This window comes from Heptranchias perlo, chromosome 36, assembly GCF_035084215.1.
Source record: "Heptranchias perlo isolate sHepPer1 chromosome 36, sHepPer1.hap1, whole genome shotgun sequence".
In the NCBI taxonomy this organism is placed as follows: domain Eukaryota; kingdom Metazoa; phylum Chordata; class Chondrichthyes; order Hexanchiformes; family Hexanchidae; genus Heptranchias; species Heptranchias perlo.
In genome coordinates, this window is record NC_090360.1 from 15,115,715 (window position 1) to 15,134,974 (window position 19,260).

General features: G+C 44.4%; 1 protein-coding gene across 3 annotated transcripts in view; it reads left to right on the plus strand.

The window, feature by feature from the left end:
- Positions 1-4,364: 4,364 nt before the first annotated feature.
- vstm4a (V-set and transmembrane domain containing 4a) overlaps positions 4,365-19,260 on the plus strand; it is a 57,990-nt gene continuing 43,094 nt past the window's right edge. Inside the window, exons 1-2 of one of the 3 annotated variants that reach the window (XM_067972618.1) lie at positions 4,365-4,543; positions 4,832-5,165. In XM_067972618.1, coding sequence (XP_067828719.1) covers positions 5,117-5,165 — 49 coding nt within the window. In that variant the 5' untranslated portion in view covers positions 4,365-4,543; positions 4,832-5,116. Of the gene's footprint in view, positions 4,544-4,563; positions 5,166-19,260 lie in introns of those variants that run through there. The other 2 variants (XM_067972619.1, XM_067972620.1) reach the window with 2 other exon arrangements.

A 19,260-nucleotide genomic window follows, 5' to 3' on the forward strand; every position in this document is an offset into this window, starting at 1 on the left:
AATGACATTATATTAAGCCACTTATTTTCCCGCAATGAAAAAAAATCTACTTTTAAATGCATTTTTAGTTTTTTTCTACCTGTGAATGAGTAAATAAAACCAGAGCCTGAATTTCAGACAAAGAAATTTGACGTCTTGTTGCAAAGAGCTGTTTACTTACGCTGAGGTCCTGCCTATTCATCACAGGTGAAACAGCCATTCCAGATTCAAAAAGATTCCCTCATGGCTTCATTAGCTTAATAACTGAGCCCGACCTATTGTGGCAATCATTGGCTTAACAACAGAGAATTAATACTTTGACATCGTTGGCTTGACAGGTCGCCCCACCACTGCCTTCTGTTAGTCGAGCATGTTTCTCTTTTCAATCCCCTCCTCACAAATCAAAGTTCAGCTCCAGGCACTTTCTTTCAGCTGTGCCCGGGGCGGGTGAATAGATCCCAAAAGGCCCCTGGGAATGCCTGGAGGCGGCTTGGCTTGTGGAACAAGATGGATGAACTGTTAAGTTTTATCCCCCAAGGGGAGATGCTCCATTTATATCAGGCCTCCCACTTTGTGGCTTAGCTGAGAGCTGGTGAGACTGCACTCATGAAAAGGGCAAGCATGCTGTAATATCAGAACACTCCGGAATCTTTTAAAACGGAGAGCCAACGAAACATATATGTATGAAATTACTTGGAAAGGCAAGCTTAATTATTCTACATTCCCGCTGACCTTCCATTTGGCAAGACGGAGAGGTAATTTTGCAAGGCTCTGTCCCAGGTGCTGGGTCTCACTATATCCAAGCTAGGGTCACAGAATCAGCCCTGTAGTATTAGACAGCTCTCTCGTATTAGACAGCTCTCTCCTACCCTCAAATATAATAGAGACCTGCAAAGATGACTGCTCTGGGTAACAAGATGACTTTAAGGGAGTAAAAAAAGAAAAACTTGCATTTATATAGCGCCTTGCATGACCTCAGGACGTCCCAAAGTGTTTCACTGCAAATGAATTACTTTTTGAAGTGTAGTCACTGTTGTAATGCAGGAAATGCGGCAGTCAATTTGTGCACAGCAAGGTCCCACAAACAGCAATGTGATAATGACCAGATCATCTGTTTTAGTGATGTTGGTTGAGGTATAAATATTGGAAAGAACACCAGGGAGAACTCCCCTGCTCTTCTTCAAAATAGTGCCATGGGATGTTTTACGTCCACCTGAGAGGGCAAACAGGGCCTTGTTTTAAAGGCTCATCCAAAAGGCGTCACCTCCGACAGTGCAGCACTCCATCAGTACTTTACTAATAATGTTCTGAGATTTTGATGGTATTGGGGGACGAATTTTGATTGGTTGAGGGATGAATGTTGGCCAGGAGTTAGGGAGAACTCCCTGGTCTTCAAATAGTGACGTGGGGGCCGAGCAATTGGAACGTGCCGTGCCTGTTTTTCAGACATTTCTCTTTGGTCCTCCACAGTTCCTAGTTTCTCGCCATTTAGGAATACTCTGATTTGTCTTTCTTGGATCCAAAGTGGATGACCTCACACTTGCTCACATTGAACTCCATTTCCCACAGTTTTGCCGATCACTTAATTCATCGATGTCTCTTTGTAACTTCCTGCTCCCATCCGCACACCTTACTGTGCCTCCTAACTTAACTACATCCATTGTGCTCACTGACCTACATTGATTGGCCTCCAGGCCCCCAATGGCTCAAATTTAAAATTCTCATCATGTTTAAATCTCTTAATGGCCTCCTTCCTCTCCATCTGAGAATTCTGCGTTCCTCTGTTTCTGGCCTCCATATGCATCCCCCACTTCCTTCGCCTCACCATTAGCAGCCCATCAGCCATATAGGCCCTATGCTCTGGTATTCCTTCCCTATACCTATCCACCTAAAACAGGCAGTACGCCTCTTGAATATGTTAAATAGGGGCCTAATGCCTGATAAAGGACCCCTTTAGAACTAGTCCCCGATGAGCGAGGCAGGCCTCAGGCTCAGGATTCTCTGGATGCCCCTGAGGATGCCAACTAAATGTGAAATTACATTTTAAAAACACGCCTTCCTGTGGAACTAGGAGGAGCAGGTGTGTTCCACCGACTTAACAGGCATTGTGATCGCCCCCCCCCTCTTCCTTCTCCCCTACCCCCATACCCACTCCAACCCCCCTCCCGAGGGTCACTACCAGTGAAGCAGGCAGCCTCTGGATTGTCCCGTGGGGCGAGCTACTTGTGGAAGTGTGAGCCCAATGACGCTGAGCCCAGATGAATTTTTACCCCATCATCAGTCTTCTGTCCATGGATCCATCAAGCCAATGAACCTACAGACCTGGCTCCTTACATTTGTTATTCACAAGAAAGGAGCTTATTAAAATGTCAAGGATGCAGTTGGCTTTGCAAAATCTAGTGCCGTTGGCCCTCTTCACTACCGGAGCAAGCATCCTGTGCTGCCGGCGATCGCAATACGGTGGCTCTTATCTTGAAAGTCTATGGAAAAGAAAACCCATCTGAAAGGAATGGTTCATTGCCAATAGAATATAAGGGTGAAGTGGCTTACTGAAAAAAGATGCATTAACCCCTTGTGGACTGATTCTAGTTCCATTGATTTTTATGCTGTGCTCTTTTAGTATCTTGCTGTGTCATTTTGTCCTCATATATTGTTCAATCTGCAGTAAAGCTGACCAAGTGGTTTTAGCCTGAAAGCATTGGTCCAGCAGCATGTCATTTTCAGCCTTCAGAGGTGATGGGAAAACATGATGGGCATCCCATGTACTCTCCAGTGAGCGGTTTTCTGTGATTAGAGATTCATTGTTAAACCTGGCCGTGCTAATCCATACAAAGTGGTGAATAATGACACAGACTTCAGTTCATAAAGGACGTGACCTGCTCATGGAAACCGTCATCTAGGTGTGAAGAAAAGAACAAACATTAGGGAAAAGTTCAAACCCTAATGAGGTCCACAATCGCAATATTGCCTCACACATTTTGTTTTAGATTACATTAACTTTTTGGCAGCACACAGGAACTTTACAGCAAAAAAAAGATCAACAACTTACATTTATATTGCGCCTTTAAAGTAGTAAAAGATCCCAGGCGCTTCACAGAAGTATTATCAGACTAAAAATTGATACCCGAATCAAAGAAGGAGACGTTAGGAGAGGTGACCAAAACCTTGGTCAAAGAGGTAGGCTTTAAGGAGTGTCTTAAAGGAGGAGAGGGAGGTAGAGAGGGGGAGGAGTTTAGGGAGGGAATTCCAGAGCTTGGGGCCTAAATGGCAGAAGACACGGCCACCAATGGTGGGGCAAAGGAAGTGGGGGATGCACAAGAGGCCAGAGTTGGAGGAATGCGGAGTTCTCAAAGGGTTGAGAGACTGGAGCAGGTTACATAGATGGCGGGGGGGGGGCGAGGCCATGGAGGGATTTGAACATGAGGATGAGAATTTTAAATTCAAGGCATTGCCGGACTGGGAGCCAATGTAGGTCAGTGAGCACAGGGGTGATGGATGAACGGGACTTGGTGCAAGTTAGGATACGGGCAGCAGATTTATTGGATGAGCTTAAGTTTATGGAGGGTGGAAGATGGGAGGCCAATCAGAAGAACATTGGAATAGTTGAGCCTGGAGGTAGCAAAAGCATGGATGAGTGTTTCAGCAGCAGATGGGATGAGGCAGGGGTGGAGACAGGTGATATTACGGAGGTGGAAGTAGGCGGTCTTGATCATGGAGAGGACATGTGGTCAAGAACTAGCTCAGGATCAAATACAAACCCGAGGTTGCCAACAGTCTGGTTCAGCCTGAGACAGTGGCCAGGGAGAGGGATGAAATTGGTGGCTATGGAATGGAGTTTGTGGATAAAGGAAAAGATGGATTGGGAGCTGAGAACTCCATCCACACAAGCCGTGCTGTGTAATGAAAGCCATCGATGGAATCCAACAGGTACCAGTTGAGTTGTAATCAATCCTATCTCCTAAATTTTTCTTTTTTGGAGCCCTGCCGTTACTATATGATTGGCTATTCACTGTATCAATTGCAATCCTCCCATCAGCGGCCTCACTATGAGGGGGAAAGGTCAAAGGGTGATCACACAAACCCATTCAACAAATCCAAACTGAAAAGGAGCTTGACTTTCATGGATCATTTATTTACCTATTGACTTGGAGCCAATGCTGAAAAGCTTTGTTTGGCCGATGAAGCCAAATAAAATCACCGTACTTAGTTGCAAGGCTTCAGTCTATCCTAACCCACAAATCGATTGGTCGCACACCCCTGGTACCTCCCTCTGAGTTCTGTAGGTAAACAGAATCCTCACCAGGAAAGAGGATTACCAAGGAAAATGTGAATGAGGCTCCAGGACTCATAGATCAGTGCACCCTGGACTCCAGCCTTTAAAAACACGACGCTACCATATGATGCAGTACATGTGTCTGCAGGCTCCAACTGTGAGGAAAAATGGTCATGTTCAAAACTGCTGCTTTAGAATTCACTCAAGGAAATGAGTCAGACAAAAACCCTTGTTGGGTATAAACAGAACAAATATGTTGCACCCCATGAGGTCACAATGAAATAATTATATGTAAGTTAATTCCCTCCAAATGGGAATGCCTGTGAAATTACTCACGTAACCAGGTCTGAATCTCAGCCACTCCCAAATTCCCTACTCCCCATACCCCCCACCTTTGAAAATCTAGTGCAGTGCGTAGTCTTTCAAGGGAACTGCTAAACAGGGGGATCTGTTCCTGCAAGTAAGGAGTCGACGTTTCCCCGTGTTGCGTGCACTCACTTAAAAAAAAAAGTTTTCAAGCCCAGGCAACTTTTCTTCAAGCAAAACAGTGGAGCTGTTCTGTCTCTTTTTTTTTTGCAGCTGGACGTCTTTCATCTGCTCCAGACGGACTGAGAATGAACTTCAAGCTGTCTCGTTCAGTTTAAAAGCCGGCTGAAAAATTCCTTACTTGCCTGTGGACTGCGAAGGAAATGCCATTTCCTACATTCGTAGAAAGAAAGCAGGATCTCGGGCTGCGAGCGTGTGTGTGTGTGTATATAGAGAGATTGAGGAGCAGGGAGCACACAGCTCACTGCCTCATTAAATAACATGTCAGACTTTCGCACAGTGGATCTGTTTGATTTAAGCGGCTGGCACGTATGAAGCATGAAAATCTTGGGGGTAGTTGTCCTGTTGGCAGAGCTGTTTGCTACAGGTAAGACTTGTCTTTTGTGTCCTTAAACCGACTGAGGTAAATACTCAAGACTTTCACTCAGAAAACAGGATGTTATCATTTCAATTTGCCACACGATATAAACACTGACAGGATGCTGTTTGGAGCTATTTTTTTCAGAAACCAGTCATAAATCACTGCAGTGGTTTTCTAGTGAGAACAATTTTTTGTTTAAAAAAAGGCAAATTTGTGATAGATTTTAACATAACTGGAGTACGTTTTATTCAAAACTTGTTTTACCTTTTAATTTCTCCCACCCTCCCTGACAAGTTGTTCAATAATACTTTGCCTCGTTTTACTTCAATTGCCAGTTGACAGGCGGTGCAGATGTGGACTACAGACCTCTGGGTGCCCGCTGCTCCGAGGGTAGCTGGCAGCAAGGCGGCTCGAGTGGCACAAGTTAGCATTCAGTTCTCCCACCTTCCCATCCTATCTAGCAATCCCTTGCTTCTCTGCGTTATCAATCAGACCAAGTCCCGTTCACCCATCACCCTTGTTTCAACCCTACCGACTTGCCTATTCATCGTGTGAAAATGGAAAAGAGAAAAAAAAATCGTATGTTAGTTGAAAAGTATATTTTAGAAGCTTTAACGCTAAACCTTGAAGACTTTCACCTGTTCGAAGTTCTTTGCAGTTTTAAGGAAATCTGTGCTGGGTAATTTTAACTGCGACTTCATTTTGCATTCAGGAGTTTTTTTTATTGCATGCACGCAATGAAAACTATTCAGATTTCTGCCAGTTTGTGTTCTATGATACGGTTATGATTTAATAGGAAGCTCTGTAAAAAGAAATGACTCTCTAGGCAGCATTCATGAACAGTACAGCTCCCAGAGCATAGTGCTGTGCAGAGGCTGTTCTGTACAATCACAACTAGCTATTTCATAGAATGATACAGCACAGAAGGAGGCCATTTGGCCCATTGTGCCTCTGCCGGCTCTTTGAAAGAGCTACCTAATTAGTCCCACTCCCACTCCTTTCCCCATAGCCCTGCAGTTTTTTCCCTGTCAACTTGAGTATTTATCCAATTTGAAGAGCTCCTGTTATCTATGATGTCCTGCACCATTACTGTTGTACATACTTCCAGCTGAATGCCATAGTAGAGAAGTTTTATAATCAGCTGTCTGTTTTTAAATATCACAATAAAGGGGACCCCCTCCCTCCCCAGTGGATAATGGGAATTGGTGGATAAAGCAGAATCCCCAAATTTTGGTTAAGCTCCTACCCGCACTCTCCTAATTAGTAAGTGTTGAAAGTGGAGCTCTGTACTTGCACTGAAACCTGCAGGGACAATGGAGATCAGCACAGACATGTCTCCATGCCGATGCAATGCTCCGTTACTAATCAGGAAAGCCTGGGTAGGAGCTTCTGTTTTGTTCTAATGTTAAAAAGATGGGGCAAACTATTCATAGTTCCTAGGTGATCCAGCCTGGACAACTTTGCAATGCAGCTTCATGCCAGATCGGAGTTATACCGCAGCCAGCGCAAACTCAGACTTCTGCGAGAGCCCCTCCACCAGGCCGTCTCACACTTAAAGGCTTTGGTGCACTCGAATATCAGATGAGGTCATGTAGCCACCTTTGTGCATCAGTGCTTGCCTAAAATCACTGCATAGCAGCGTGAAAGTAGACCCCCCCGAGAAACATGGTCATCGGCAGCCTGATTGCATCCTTCAGTTTTAGCCTGTACCGCCAGCAAAGTGGTTTTGACACTTTCTACACCGCTGCTTGATGGAATAAAAGTGACCCAGTAAACAGAAAACTACAACGAATTTAGCAAACTCTGTGCCAACACACCACGTATCTGGGGCTGTGTCGGCCATATTTATTCTGGCTTCTACTTTTGAAGACGGTACAAATAGAGCAAATTTTACCAGCAGGAGGGTGGATTGTGGAGAGTTCTTTTCAAAAGCTGCTCGGCATTACAAAATTGGGATGAGAGAATTCCAAGAAGAAAAACATGCTGCAGAAGTGATGTCCGTAGGGAATTCGCTGAATGGATGTTGGAATATTGTCACAAGAGTGGATGATATTCTGAAATTGGGCAACAGTCAGGCAATTGACATAAATATGCTGCCAGCTGACACATATTTCGTCAAAAAGCAGTCAATACTGCTTGTGTATACAATACTATATCAAATTGCTTTCCTTTCTGTCAAATGATATCAAATTGAGCAAAATTGTTTCAAATTGCTAAATTATTCTAGCAGATAGGCAAAAGCTGTAAATGCCAATTCACTTTCCTTAAAATATTTGACATGCCTCTGATTCCAGCACACTGAATTATGCCAGATTGATTTTTCTCCTTTTTTTAAAAAACTTTTTGATAACATTGAAGTGAATGTATAAGCAGCAATGCAATAAGAACATAAGAGATAGGAATAGGAGTAGGCCATTTGGCCCTTCGAGCCTGCTCCGCCATTGAACGAGATCATAGCTGATCTGATTCTGGCCTCAACTCCACTTTCCCGCCTGTTCCCCATATTCTTTGACTCCCTTGCTGATCAAAAATTTGTCTAACTCAGCCTCTATAATATTCAGTGATTCAGCCTCCACCATTCTTTGGGGCAAAGAATTCCAAAGGTTCACAACCCTCTGAGAGAAGAAATTTCTCCTCATCTTCATCTTAAATGGGCGACCCCTTATTCTGAGTCTATGCCCCCTAGTTCTAGATTCCCATATGAGGGGAAACATCCTGTCAGCATTTACCCTGTCAAGTCCCCCCAGAATCTTATATGTTTCAATAAGATCTCCTCTCATTCTTCTAACTCCAGTAAGTATAGGCCCAACTGATCAATCTTTCCTCATAACAAAACCCTTCCATTCCCGGAATCAACCTAGTGAACCTTCTCTGAACCGCCTCCAACGCAAGTATATCCTTCCTTAAATAAGGGGACCAAAACTGTACACAGTACTCTAGGTGTGGTCTCTCCAGCACCCTGTACAGTTGAAGTAAGACTTCCCTGCTTTTATACTCCATCCCCCTTGAAATAAAGGCCGATATTCCATTTGCCTTCCCAATTACCTGCTGCCCCTGTATGCTAACTTTTTGTGTTTCATGTATGAGGACACCCAAATCCCTCTGTACCACAGCATTCTGTAGTCTTACTCCATTTATATAATATTTTGCTTTTTTTATTCTTCCTACCAAAGTGGATGAATTCACATTTTCCCACATTATAATCTGCCAAATTTTTGCCCATTCGCTTAACCTATCTCTATCCCTTTGCAGACACTTTGTGTCCTCCTCACAACTTACTTTTCCACCTATCTTTGCATTATCAGCAAATTTGGCCACAGTACACTCGCTTCCTTCATCCAAGTCATTGATATATATTGTAAATAGTTGAGGCCCCAGCACAGATCCCTGCGGCATCCCACTAGGTACAGATTGCCATTCTGAAAATGACCTCTTTATCCCGACTCTCTGTTTTCTGTTAGTTAGCCAATCCTCTATCCATGCTAATATGTTACCCCCAATGCCATGAGCTCTTACCTTGTGCAGTAACTTTTTATGTGGCAACTTATCGAATGCCTTTTGGAAATGTAAATACACTACATCTACTAGTTCCCCTTTATCCACCCTGCTTGCTACTTCCTCAAAGAATTCTAATAAATTTGTCAAACACATTTTCCCTTTCATAAAACCATGTTGACTCTCCTTTATTTTATTTCGAGTCTCTAAATGTCCTGCTATTAGTTCCTTAATAATCAATTCCAGCATTTTCCCAATGACAGATGTTAGGCTAATTGGCCTGTAGTTACCTGCTTTCTATCTTCCTCCATTCTTGAATAGGGCCGTTACATTTGTGGTTTTCCAATCCGCTGGGACCTCTCCAGACTCTAGTGAATTTTGGAAGATTACAACCAATGTATCCACTATCTCTGTAGCCACTTCTTTTAAGACCCTCGGATGCAAGCCATCGGGACCAGGTGACTTGTCAGCCTGCAGACCCATTAGTTTGCCTAGTACTTTTTCTCTAGTGATAGTGATTGATTTTAGATCCTCCCTCCCCTTTGCCCTTTGATTATCTACTATTATTGGTATGCTTTTAGCGTCCTCTACTGTGAAAACAGATACAAAATATCTGTTCAATGCCTCTGCCACTTCCTTGTTTTCCATTATTATTTCCCCAGTCTCATCCCCTAAGGGACCTATACTTACTTTAGCTACTATCTTCCTTTTTATATACTTGTAAAAGCTCTTACTGTCAGTTTTTATATTTCTTGCTAGTTTACTCTCAATCTATTTTCTCCCTCTTTATTTTTTTTTAGTCCTCCTTTGCTGGTTTCTAAAGTTTTCCCAATCTTCGAGCTTACCACTAATCTTTGCCACGTTTTATGCCTTTTCTTTTAACTTGATACCATCCTTAACTTCCTTAGTTAACCATGGTTGGTACACCCTTCTTGTGGAGTCTTTCCTCCTTACTGGGATATATTTTTGTTGCGAGTCATAAAATATCTTTTTAAATGTCTGCCACTGCTTATCCACCATCATACCTTCTAATCTGCTTTCCCAGTCCACTTTAGCAAACTCTGTCCTCATGCCATTGTAATTGCCCTTATTTAGGTTTAATACAGTAGTTTCAGACACAAGGGGCCCGATTTTAGCAGGGATGCGGGTTCTTGGCGTATGGGCAAGCGGAGGCGTTGGTAACGCGCCCGGTGAAATTAGTGGGTTTCCCGTGCGATCGTAGCAGGCAACCCACTAATTGGATTCACTTACCTGCTCCTCCGGGTTCCCCGCTGCTGATCTGCGCGTCGGGCGGGCTGCGCATGCGCAGTAAGATCTGTCAGCTGGAGGCGCTCTATTTAAAGGGGCAGTCCTCCACTATTGCTGCAACCAATAGCAAAGATGACTGCATGGAGCAGCCCAGGGGGAAGGCTGCTCCCGGTTTAATGATGCCTCACCCCTGGTATCAATACATGGGGTGAGGAGGAGGGGGAGGACAGAGATCTTCCACCCGGCGGGCAGGAGGAAGCGGCCCGCCTCCGCCACCAGGAAGGCCTGGCTCGAGGTGGCAGAGGGGGTCACCTGCGCCACCAACATATTGCCCACCTGCACACAGTGCAGGAGGCGGTCCAATGACCTCAGTAGGTCAGCCAAAGTGAGTACACGTAGTCTTTCCCCTACACTCCGTCTGCCACATCACTGCCCCCACCCCACATCTCCTTCGGCACTGCCAACACTACTCTGTCACATCACCCCTCATACCCACTCAAACCCCATCCTCATCTTACCTGCACCTACTCACCTCGCCAGTACTCACCCCGCCACTACCACTCAACCCAATCCTCATACAATCTCATGGCTCTATCCCATACTCACCCTCTCGTGCATCTCTCTCACGGCCAGCCTCACTCAACCTGCCACCACCTGCAGGGCATGCATCACATATGTGCAGTAGGCAGCGTAAGGCAAATGTGTCGTGAGCATGAAGGGGATGCACAAGGGTGTTTGAGGGTTTGTCATGGTTGTTACTTATATTGAATTTCAGAACAACTCACATCACACATTATATTGGCACCACTACTGCCATGTCTTCGCGAATCCTGTCCGGTTTGTGCAATAATGCCCGCTCCTGGGTATCACTATGAGGACCCACCACTGATGCCACCCATTGTGTCACTGCAGAGTGGGTGTAGGTGTATTTGCAGGGCTCTTCTGCGAAAACGACTGAGAGACATCGGCGATGTCCCCGGTTGCACCCTGGAAGGCTGCGGAGGAGAAGTTCGGGAGGGCAGTGGTGACTTTGACAGCGACAGGTAGGAAGATGGTGCACGGGCCAGCCAGGAGCAGCTCGGCATGAAAGAGGCTGCAGATGTCCACGGCTACATGTCGAGTGAATCTGAGCCTCCGTGTGCACTGCTGCTCAGAGAGGTCCAGGAGGCTGAGCCTCGGTCTGTGGACCCTGTGGCGAGGGTAGTGCCCTCTGCGACGCATCTCTCTCTGCGGTAGCCCTCCTTCCTGATGTACAGGTGGATGTGTCACAGCACTCTGTTGTGGAGCTCCACGTTTCAGAGGTGGACGGCGTGGATGGTGAGACTGGTGATGCTGTTCGCCCTCCGAGGAGGTCATGACTGCAGCTACGGCGGCCCCCATCCGCAAGATGTACATCTGAGGGGGTCCGCAAGGTCGGTACATGTCTCCGGACCCCGGGGAAAGTGTGCAGGTTGGTGACTTTGACCAACAGGAGGAGGGTGGTGGAGGCCAAACTTTGTCCCAAGTGACAGAGCGGCCTCCTGCAATGGGTGAGGGTCTCCCCCCCCCCCCCCCCCACCCACCTGTCAAATGGACCTTTGCAGCTGCCACAGGCTGACAGCTGCAACACGTCCATTCGAGCTGTGAGTGTTTCCCCCAGTGTGGGAAACAGTCCCATGTTGATCAAAAATCACACACAGTCCCTTAATCAGGTCAGTTAATGACCTGAAATACCAAACTAAATATTGTCAAGTGGCATCCCGTTGGCTTTAATTGCCTGCGGGATTCCCATCAGCGGGGGCTGCGCGCACATGCCGGCATGTCAGCGGGGAACCCGGCAGTAGACGGGATCCAGTCGGGCTCCTGCATTTCACGATTTTCGAGGCCCCCCCGCCGAGAACGCACCCGATAGCGGGTGCTAAAATCAGGCCCAAGATCCTCACTCTCAAACTGGATGTGAAATTCTATCACATTATGATCACTGTTTCCTAAGGGATCCTTTACTTTGAGATCATTAATTAATCCTGTCTCATTACCCATTTACCAGATCTAAAATGGCCTGTTTCCTGGTTGGTTCCACAACACATTGTTCTAAGAAACAGTCCCAAATAAACTCTATGAACTCATCCTCAGGGCTACTTTTTCCAATTTGATTTGTCCAATCTATATGAAAATTACAATCGCCCATGATTATTGCATTACCTTTTTTTACAAGCCCCCATTATTTCTTGATTGATATTTTGCCCTACAGTGTAGCTATTGTTAGGGGGCCTATAGACTACTCCCACCAGTGATTTCTTACCCTTGCTATTTCTTACCTCCACCCAAATTGATTCTACATCTTGATCTTCTGAGCCAAGATCATTTCTCACTATTGTACTAATTTCATCCTTTATTAACAGAGCTACCCCACCACCTTTTCCTTTCTTCCTATCCTTCCAAAATGTCAGATATTCAGTTCATGCCAGGTTGTCTGGGAGCAATGGACTACCACACTGACCTTTCACCTCTATGACCTTTGACTCCAATGAAACTGGGATTGATGAGTTGGAAGTCTGTTCTGTCTGTTGGCTGCAAGGATCCCTTTGAGCACAGATGCTGTTGCAGAGTGAGAAACACGATAAATTTTTGTCTGGAAGCAACCTCACAGGACCGTCAACTGGCACTGAATAAAATCACAAATTATACAATGATACCAGAAAATAATAAGGCAGAGATTGCTCGTGAAATAACGGTGAGCTCAACAGCGCTCTCCGTTGTTAGTGGCAAAATGGAGGAGCAAGCTTTAAACGTTCGCACATGCACATTAAAACGCGGAAATCCAGACCTTGCCCCTAGTGGTTTGCCGGCAATATGATAGCTTTGAATTAAAGAGACATCACACGCTGTAATCAGGATTGAAAAAGTGCAAACTTGCTTATCTGCCCAACTAGAAAGTAACTAATTACACCACCAAATAAAAACTCTTAAAAATACAGGTCAAAACTAAGTTTTAACAGTAAGTTTTAATGACTGCCAAACAACTAAAAATTAACATTTAAAAATGTGGAGTATCATTACTCCTTATTTTAGTAGTTTTTGATCATTAAAAAAAATGTAAAAGTTTTACTTTATTTTTACTTATCCCTTCTGTCCCTTTTATTTAGTTCAATTATTTCTCACCCTCTCTTTTCGTTATCTCTAACTTTTTATAATGATTTTAAATGTTGTACTTTTCATTTCCTGGTTTAACAATTCAAGCCTGCAGAGGCAGTGAACGCAGCTGTCAAAAATGCTGCAAACTGATTGGTCGAGGGGAGAGATCGACCCTCTCACTTCTCCCCGCGTCCTAGCTTCTCCTAAACTGACGCTGGGCTCTTCTGCGCTTCCTGTTCGAGGAAGTGCCCAAAGAATCTGCGCTGTAACACATACAAGACCAATATATCCTTCCTGAGCTGCGGAGCCCAGAACTGAATGCAGTACTCCAGATGGGTGAACGCAGTGCTCTAATATCATTAATAGATAGTGTTTTGAACATCTACTTCAGTCAACTTTGTATAAACAGCAATGGCAGGAAGCAAGGGGTGGCATAGGGGGTTAAAATACTGGCCTTTTACCTTTGGCAGCTGGAATCCAATTGAGCCCAGATTGATGTGATGATCTGTTGGCTATAAAGGTCCATTGTGATTTTGGGCAAATGTCAAGATTTTGTCATTATGGACCTGAAGCCTGTGAAGTTCATCAGGAAACAATCGCAGGAATGAGCACCTCATTGAATGATGGGTGAACAATGACTGATTCTGTATTGTCAGGAGTAGAGTATTTGTGCCTGCAGCAAACATCTCCCGTTGACACATGCTACTGCACATTAAGCTCCTCGCAGTTGCCACAGCAGCCTGCTTAGCACAGCAAAGCTAAAGATGTTTAGTCTACTGTGATTTGACAGTAAACATAATTCTGAACAGGAGGTTTTATGGAGATCCCACTATGGGGTCTGTTCAAAACAACATGTATTGTATAATTGCAATAAGCTCGAGTTACCCGTTGGCATCTGCACTAAACTGATTGCCAATGAGCAGTGAGCACCTTAGCCCAGTGGTGTCTGCTTTAGTTTCCAATGAAGGGGGAAGGGACTTTAACAGATGCCATTAATTGTAGATTTTCACTCAAGCTTAAAACAGATGTAGAATCATAGAATGGTTACAGCACAGAAGGAGGCCATTCGGCCCATCGAGCCCATGCCTGCTCTTTGTAAGAGCAATCCAGTTAGTCCCATTCTCCTGCTCTTTCCCAGTAGCCCTGCAATTTTTTTCCCTTCAAGTATTTATCCAATTCCTCTTTGAAAGCCACAATTGAATCATCTTCCACCATCCTTTCTGGCAGCGCATTCCAGATCATAAGCACTAGCTGCGTAAAAAGCTTTTCCTCATGTCGCCTTTAGCTCTTTTGCCAATCATCTTAAATCTGTGTCCTCTGGTTCTCGACCCTTCCGCCAATGGGAACAGTTTCTCTTTATTTACTTTATCTCAACCCTTCATGATTTTGAACACTATCAAATCTCCTCTCAACCTTCTCTGCTCTAAGGAGAATAACCCTAGCTTCTCCAGTCTATCTACGTAACTGAAGTCCCTCATGTAAAAGAAAGCTCTCCATGTGCTAGAGTTGATTCAAAGTCATGGTTAACATTGACTTCTGCACGTATTGCAAAATAAGGATCCTACCAAATTTTCTCTAAACCCAAACCATAGCCTTAGCATCAATTCTAATTACTTCACTAAATTTGACCAAAATATAAGAACGCAGTTGCATTGGTTTAAGTCTGGTATTGACAAAAACAAAACTCACCAGGATTCAAATGTTGGTGGAATTGTAAAGTCAATAAAGGCGGAACAGTTGGCTCTTTGAAGAATTCAGTTTCAAAAGTTCTCAGGCCGTCTAAGAGTGAACTTTGGACAGCTAACACTGCAGTCAGTGCAGAGCTGAAGTGGGGTAGCCCATGTTCTCCAGCTAGTCTCACACCACTTGCCTAAGTTGACTTTTGTCAACTTTGTACAAGAGGTGAAAATGCTTTGAATTGACACACAACTGGCTTGTAACAACAATACTTTTGACTTCTCACTAAATCACATAGACTGCTTATATTGACTTATAAGCTAATATCACATTGACAACTTGCATTTATTTAGTAACTTTAATATAGTAAAATGTCTCAACATGCTTCACTGGAGCGTAATCAGACAAAGAATTGACACTGAGCCAAAGAAGGAATCATTAGGACCCTGTGACCAAAAGCTTGGTCAGAGATAGGATTTATGGAGAGTCTTAAAGGAGGAAAGAGAGGTGAAGAAGTTTAGGGAGGGAATTCCAGAGCTTAGGGTTCAATAAATTGGATGAAAGCATGCAACTACAAGCAACTTCTGCAGTAACCGCACAGAATGCATACATATACCCAGCAGGTACGTGCAAAGCTTTGTATGGGTTATATAGGAGGTTCTGTCTGGGACTGTGGTTTTTGTCAAATTATAGCTGTCAGGTTTTCTAATTATACATGGTATGTGTTTTCACAAACATTGCAATGATAACAGCATATTTTGCTCTTGTGCAATGAAAAGGTTTGTCTGTGAGTTGGCTTTCCTCACTGTAGTTAAGTCTACCACTCCTCAGGTGAAATGTTGACCATGATATCAAAATTTGGGGTTAACCATGAAAGTTTATAGTTATTAATCATTTTGGCAATGGCCCTTGATTACTGACAATCAGCTCTGATGGTAGACTATAATGATTGACTGACAATGGCATAAAAAGCATAGAATTACTTCTGTTCCTCAGTTCGCTAACCACAGTCTTCCATATTGTTGTGCCTCCAATTGCTTCCTAACTCCTTCAGACTGAAACCATTCCAAAATGTAATTGATGGCATGTTTATTGTTCCTTATAAAACTCTGATTAGAATATCATGAAGTCTTCCTGTGGCACACGTCAAAAAATTCATAGCAGTGAAAGTCCATTTTATTTCTGTTCTCAAGCTCCCATGTGAGAGTCATCAACATCTTTCTACATCAACGATCCAACATCACCACTCACCTGAAAGATCAGCCAGTTAAGGCATTAAAAAGCTGCACCGTACAGATTAGGAAACCCCCTGAGTTTGATTAGTATTCTGTGCTTGATTATAATGTTTCCCTTATACACTCAGTCACTCAGGCATTCAACTTGCATTCATATAGCTCCTTTAATGTAGTAAAATGTCCCAAGGTGCTTCACAGGAGCGATTATCAAACAAAATTTGACACTGAATCACATGAAGGGATATTAGGACAGGTGACCAAAGGTTTGGTCAAAGAGGTAGCGTCTTAAAGGAGGAAAGAGAGGCAGAGAGATTGAGGGAGGGAATACCAGAGTTTAGGGCCTAGACAGCTGAAGGCACGGCCGCCAATGGAGAGGCAAAGGAAATCAGAAATGTGCAAGAGGCCAGAATTGGAGGAGCGCAGAGATCTTGGAAGGTTGTGGGGCTGGAGGAGGTTATAGAGATAGAGAGAAGCGAAGCCATGGAGGGATTTGAAAACAAGGATGAGAATTTTGATAGCTGATACAGTGGAGCTTCTCTTAAGGTCAAATGTTCTTGTGGCTTCAATATAAAGAACTTCTACTGAATGGCATTTAAGTTTAGTTTTCTATTGTGCTCATTAAGTTGAGGGATGCTCGCCACGGAGAACCTATTGTCAGAACTGAGCACTCCCATACAGTACAAGCAGATATGGGGGTCGATAATCAGCTTGTGATACTTGAATTGCTGACCCAGTACATGCCTGATAAACACTCCAGTTGCTAAGTGCCCAGTGCAAAGGGAGGGCCACAATTTTTTTTCCTGGGTGGGCCTAACCTTCTAATAGGCCCTCCCAGCTTTCAGCTCATAGCCCCAAAAGGTCAATTTTCTGCTGGCATTCTCCAGACACCATTTTTCCTCCTCTTAAAAGGAGAGCTCTCTTCATAGCAGCAGGGGTCCTTTATGAGATGCTGTCTAGAAATCCCACTCAAATGGATTTGGCACTCTTCCAGCATGTCATGCACAGGGAGAGGGTGGTAAAAAAAATTATTAATATGCTGACCTTTCACTATCTGGTGAGGTGCTTGGCTCAGTTGGTAGCACTCTCGCCTCTGAGTCAGAAGGTTGTGGGTTCAAGCCCCGCTCCAGAAACTTGAGCACATAATCCAGGCAGCTGCACTGTCACCGATGCCATCTTTTGGATGAGATGTTAAACTGAGGACCCCTGTCTGCCCTCTCAGGTGGATGTAAAAGATCCCACAGCACTATTCAAAGAACAGGAAGGGAGCTCTCCCGGTGTCCTGGCCAATATTTATCCCTCAAATGGCATCACTCCAAAGAGATTATCTCATTGCTGCTTGTGGGACCTGGCTGCCACGTTTCCTACATTACAACAGTGACTACAGGCCCTATTCTATTAATGTGACATCTCCACTTCCTACACGAGTCATCCATATGGCCTATCTGGGTAATCCTGCCAATCTGTAGCAAGTTGTTAGCAGTTTCCTGCTATGAATTTTATCCACTGAGAAATACACAGGAATCCCAAAACCAGAAATGAGAAGGGGCTTTCAAGCTATTAATCTGGGTTAGATTCAAGTCCAGCTCTGATGGATGAAAGGCCAGTGTGCGAGTATACTGTGCCACTCAATCCCAAAGTTTAATTTTAAGAAAATGAGCTACATTTTCCAATTAATGATTCAGGCCAAACATTATAAGAGAAGACTGATTGTTTTCACGTTTTCCTTTCGATGTCCTATAACTGATACCATTTAGCCATAAGAGTTTTCATAAACAAAACAAGCCTTTAAAGTAATTTAAACCATATACGCTCAGCCACCAGTTTCAACCTAAATTACATGACGTCTTTATTATTAGATGAAAAAATAACAAATAAAAGCTGTGACTCATACTTTCACACTGAAGAAATGCAAATATAGAACTTAGACAGATGTTGAAAATTATGATGTTCAGTTAAATCATTCGCTCTCTTTGAAAATGTTTTTTCAAGTTCAAAGAACTCTAACATGTGCCATACAAAATATTATTAACACTGAATGGGCGAATGCAATTAGAGTAATAGATCTGGCACAATAATTACAATGCCAGTGCGCTGGACTTTCTATGAAGAGTCGCAAGATTGACCTGTCCCAACTTACCATGGTAGGGTGACTTTGCCACTCTCATTTAGGTCATAGAGTCATAGAGTCATGGAGTCATAGAGTTATACAGCACGGATAGAGGCCCTTCGGCCCATCGTGTCCGCGCCGGCCATCAGCCCTGTCTACTCTAATCCCATATTCCAGCATTTGGTCCGTAGCCTTGTATGCTATGGCATTTCAAGTGCTCATCCAAATGCTTCTTGAATGTTGTGAGGGTTCCTGCCTCCACAACCCTTTCAGGCAGTGAGTTCCAGACTCCAACCACCCTCTGGGTGAAAAAGTTCTTTCTCAAATCCCCTCTAAACCTCCCGCCTTTTACCTTGAATCTATGTCCCCTTGTTTTTGTACCCTCAACGAAGGGAAAAAGCTCCTTAGTATCCATCCTATCTGTGCCCCTCATAATTTTGTCATCAGGGAGAGGGGCAAATCTCTTCCGGCATTAGTGGTTTTCACATTTCTGTGTGTGGGGAACCCCCCTGCAAATATAAGCAGTCCTGGAGATCCTCTCCAAATATTGACATGCTCCTGGGACCCCTGACCCAACTTCCAAAGCAGTATCAGCTACCCAAAGCAAGCAGCGCCTGCCCGAAACAGGAGGCCCGAGGCTCACCCGAAATTGGGCCCCAGGCCACATTGTAATAATTGGCACGAGCTGCCTCCAGAGCCAGCTCTCACATTAGCAGTGCTCCGTATCGGACCGACTGCCTCACTGGCAGCAGCTCTCTGGAGTGCTGTAGAGCTGGGAGGAGCACAGGAAAATAAGTATTTGAGTGGAGCAGGCTCGGCTGATAAATGGACAGGAAGCTGATTAGCCGCCCGACACTCTCTGATCTGCTCCTGGGCCTCGAGGCTCCCGAGGCGTCACTTTGAAAACCTGGGGTGGAGTTTAGGCCTCTTTCCATTAGTAATATCAGTGCAATCTGGACGGAATCGGCCGAATCAGCGCAAAAGATCGCGGAATTTTAAACATAAGTGAGTTACGCCCAAAACCACTCGTGTTTTCCGTGATCGCTGTTCAAGATTCAGTTCGCCTAAATCAGGTCCCGCCCACAAACTGGCCATACCCCCAGATCAAAAGTGTGAGATTCTGCCGATTGAGTTGGTTTGGGAAGACCCTTCAAATCAAACTCATTTTCTTAAGCGCACAGGCACTAGTAGGCACGTTTAAAAAGTTTTTTCATATCAAAAATTT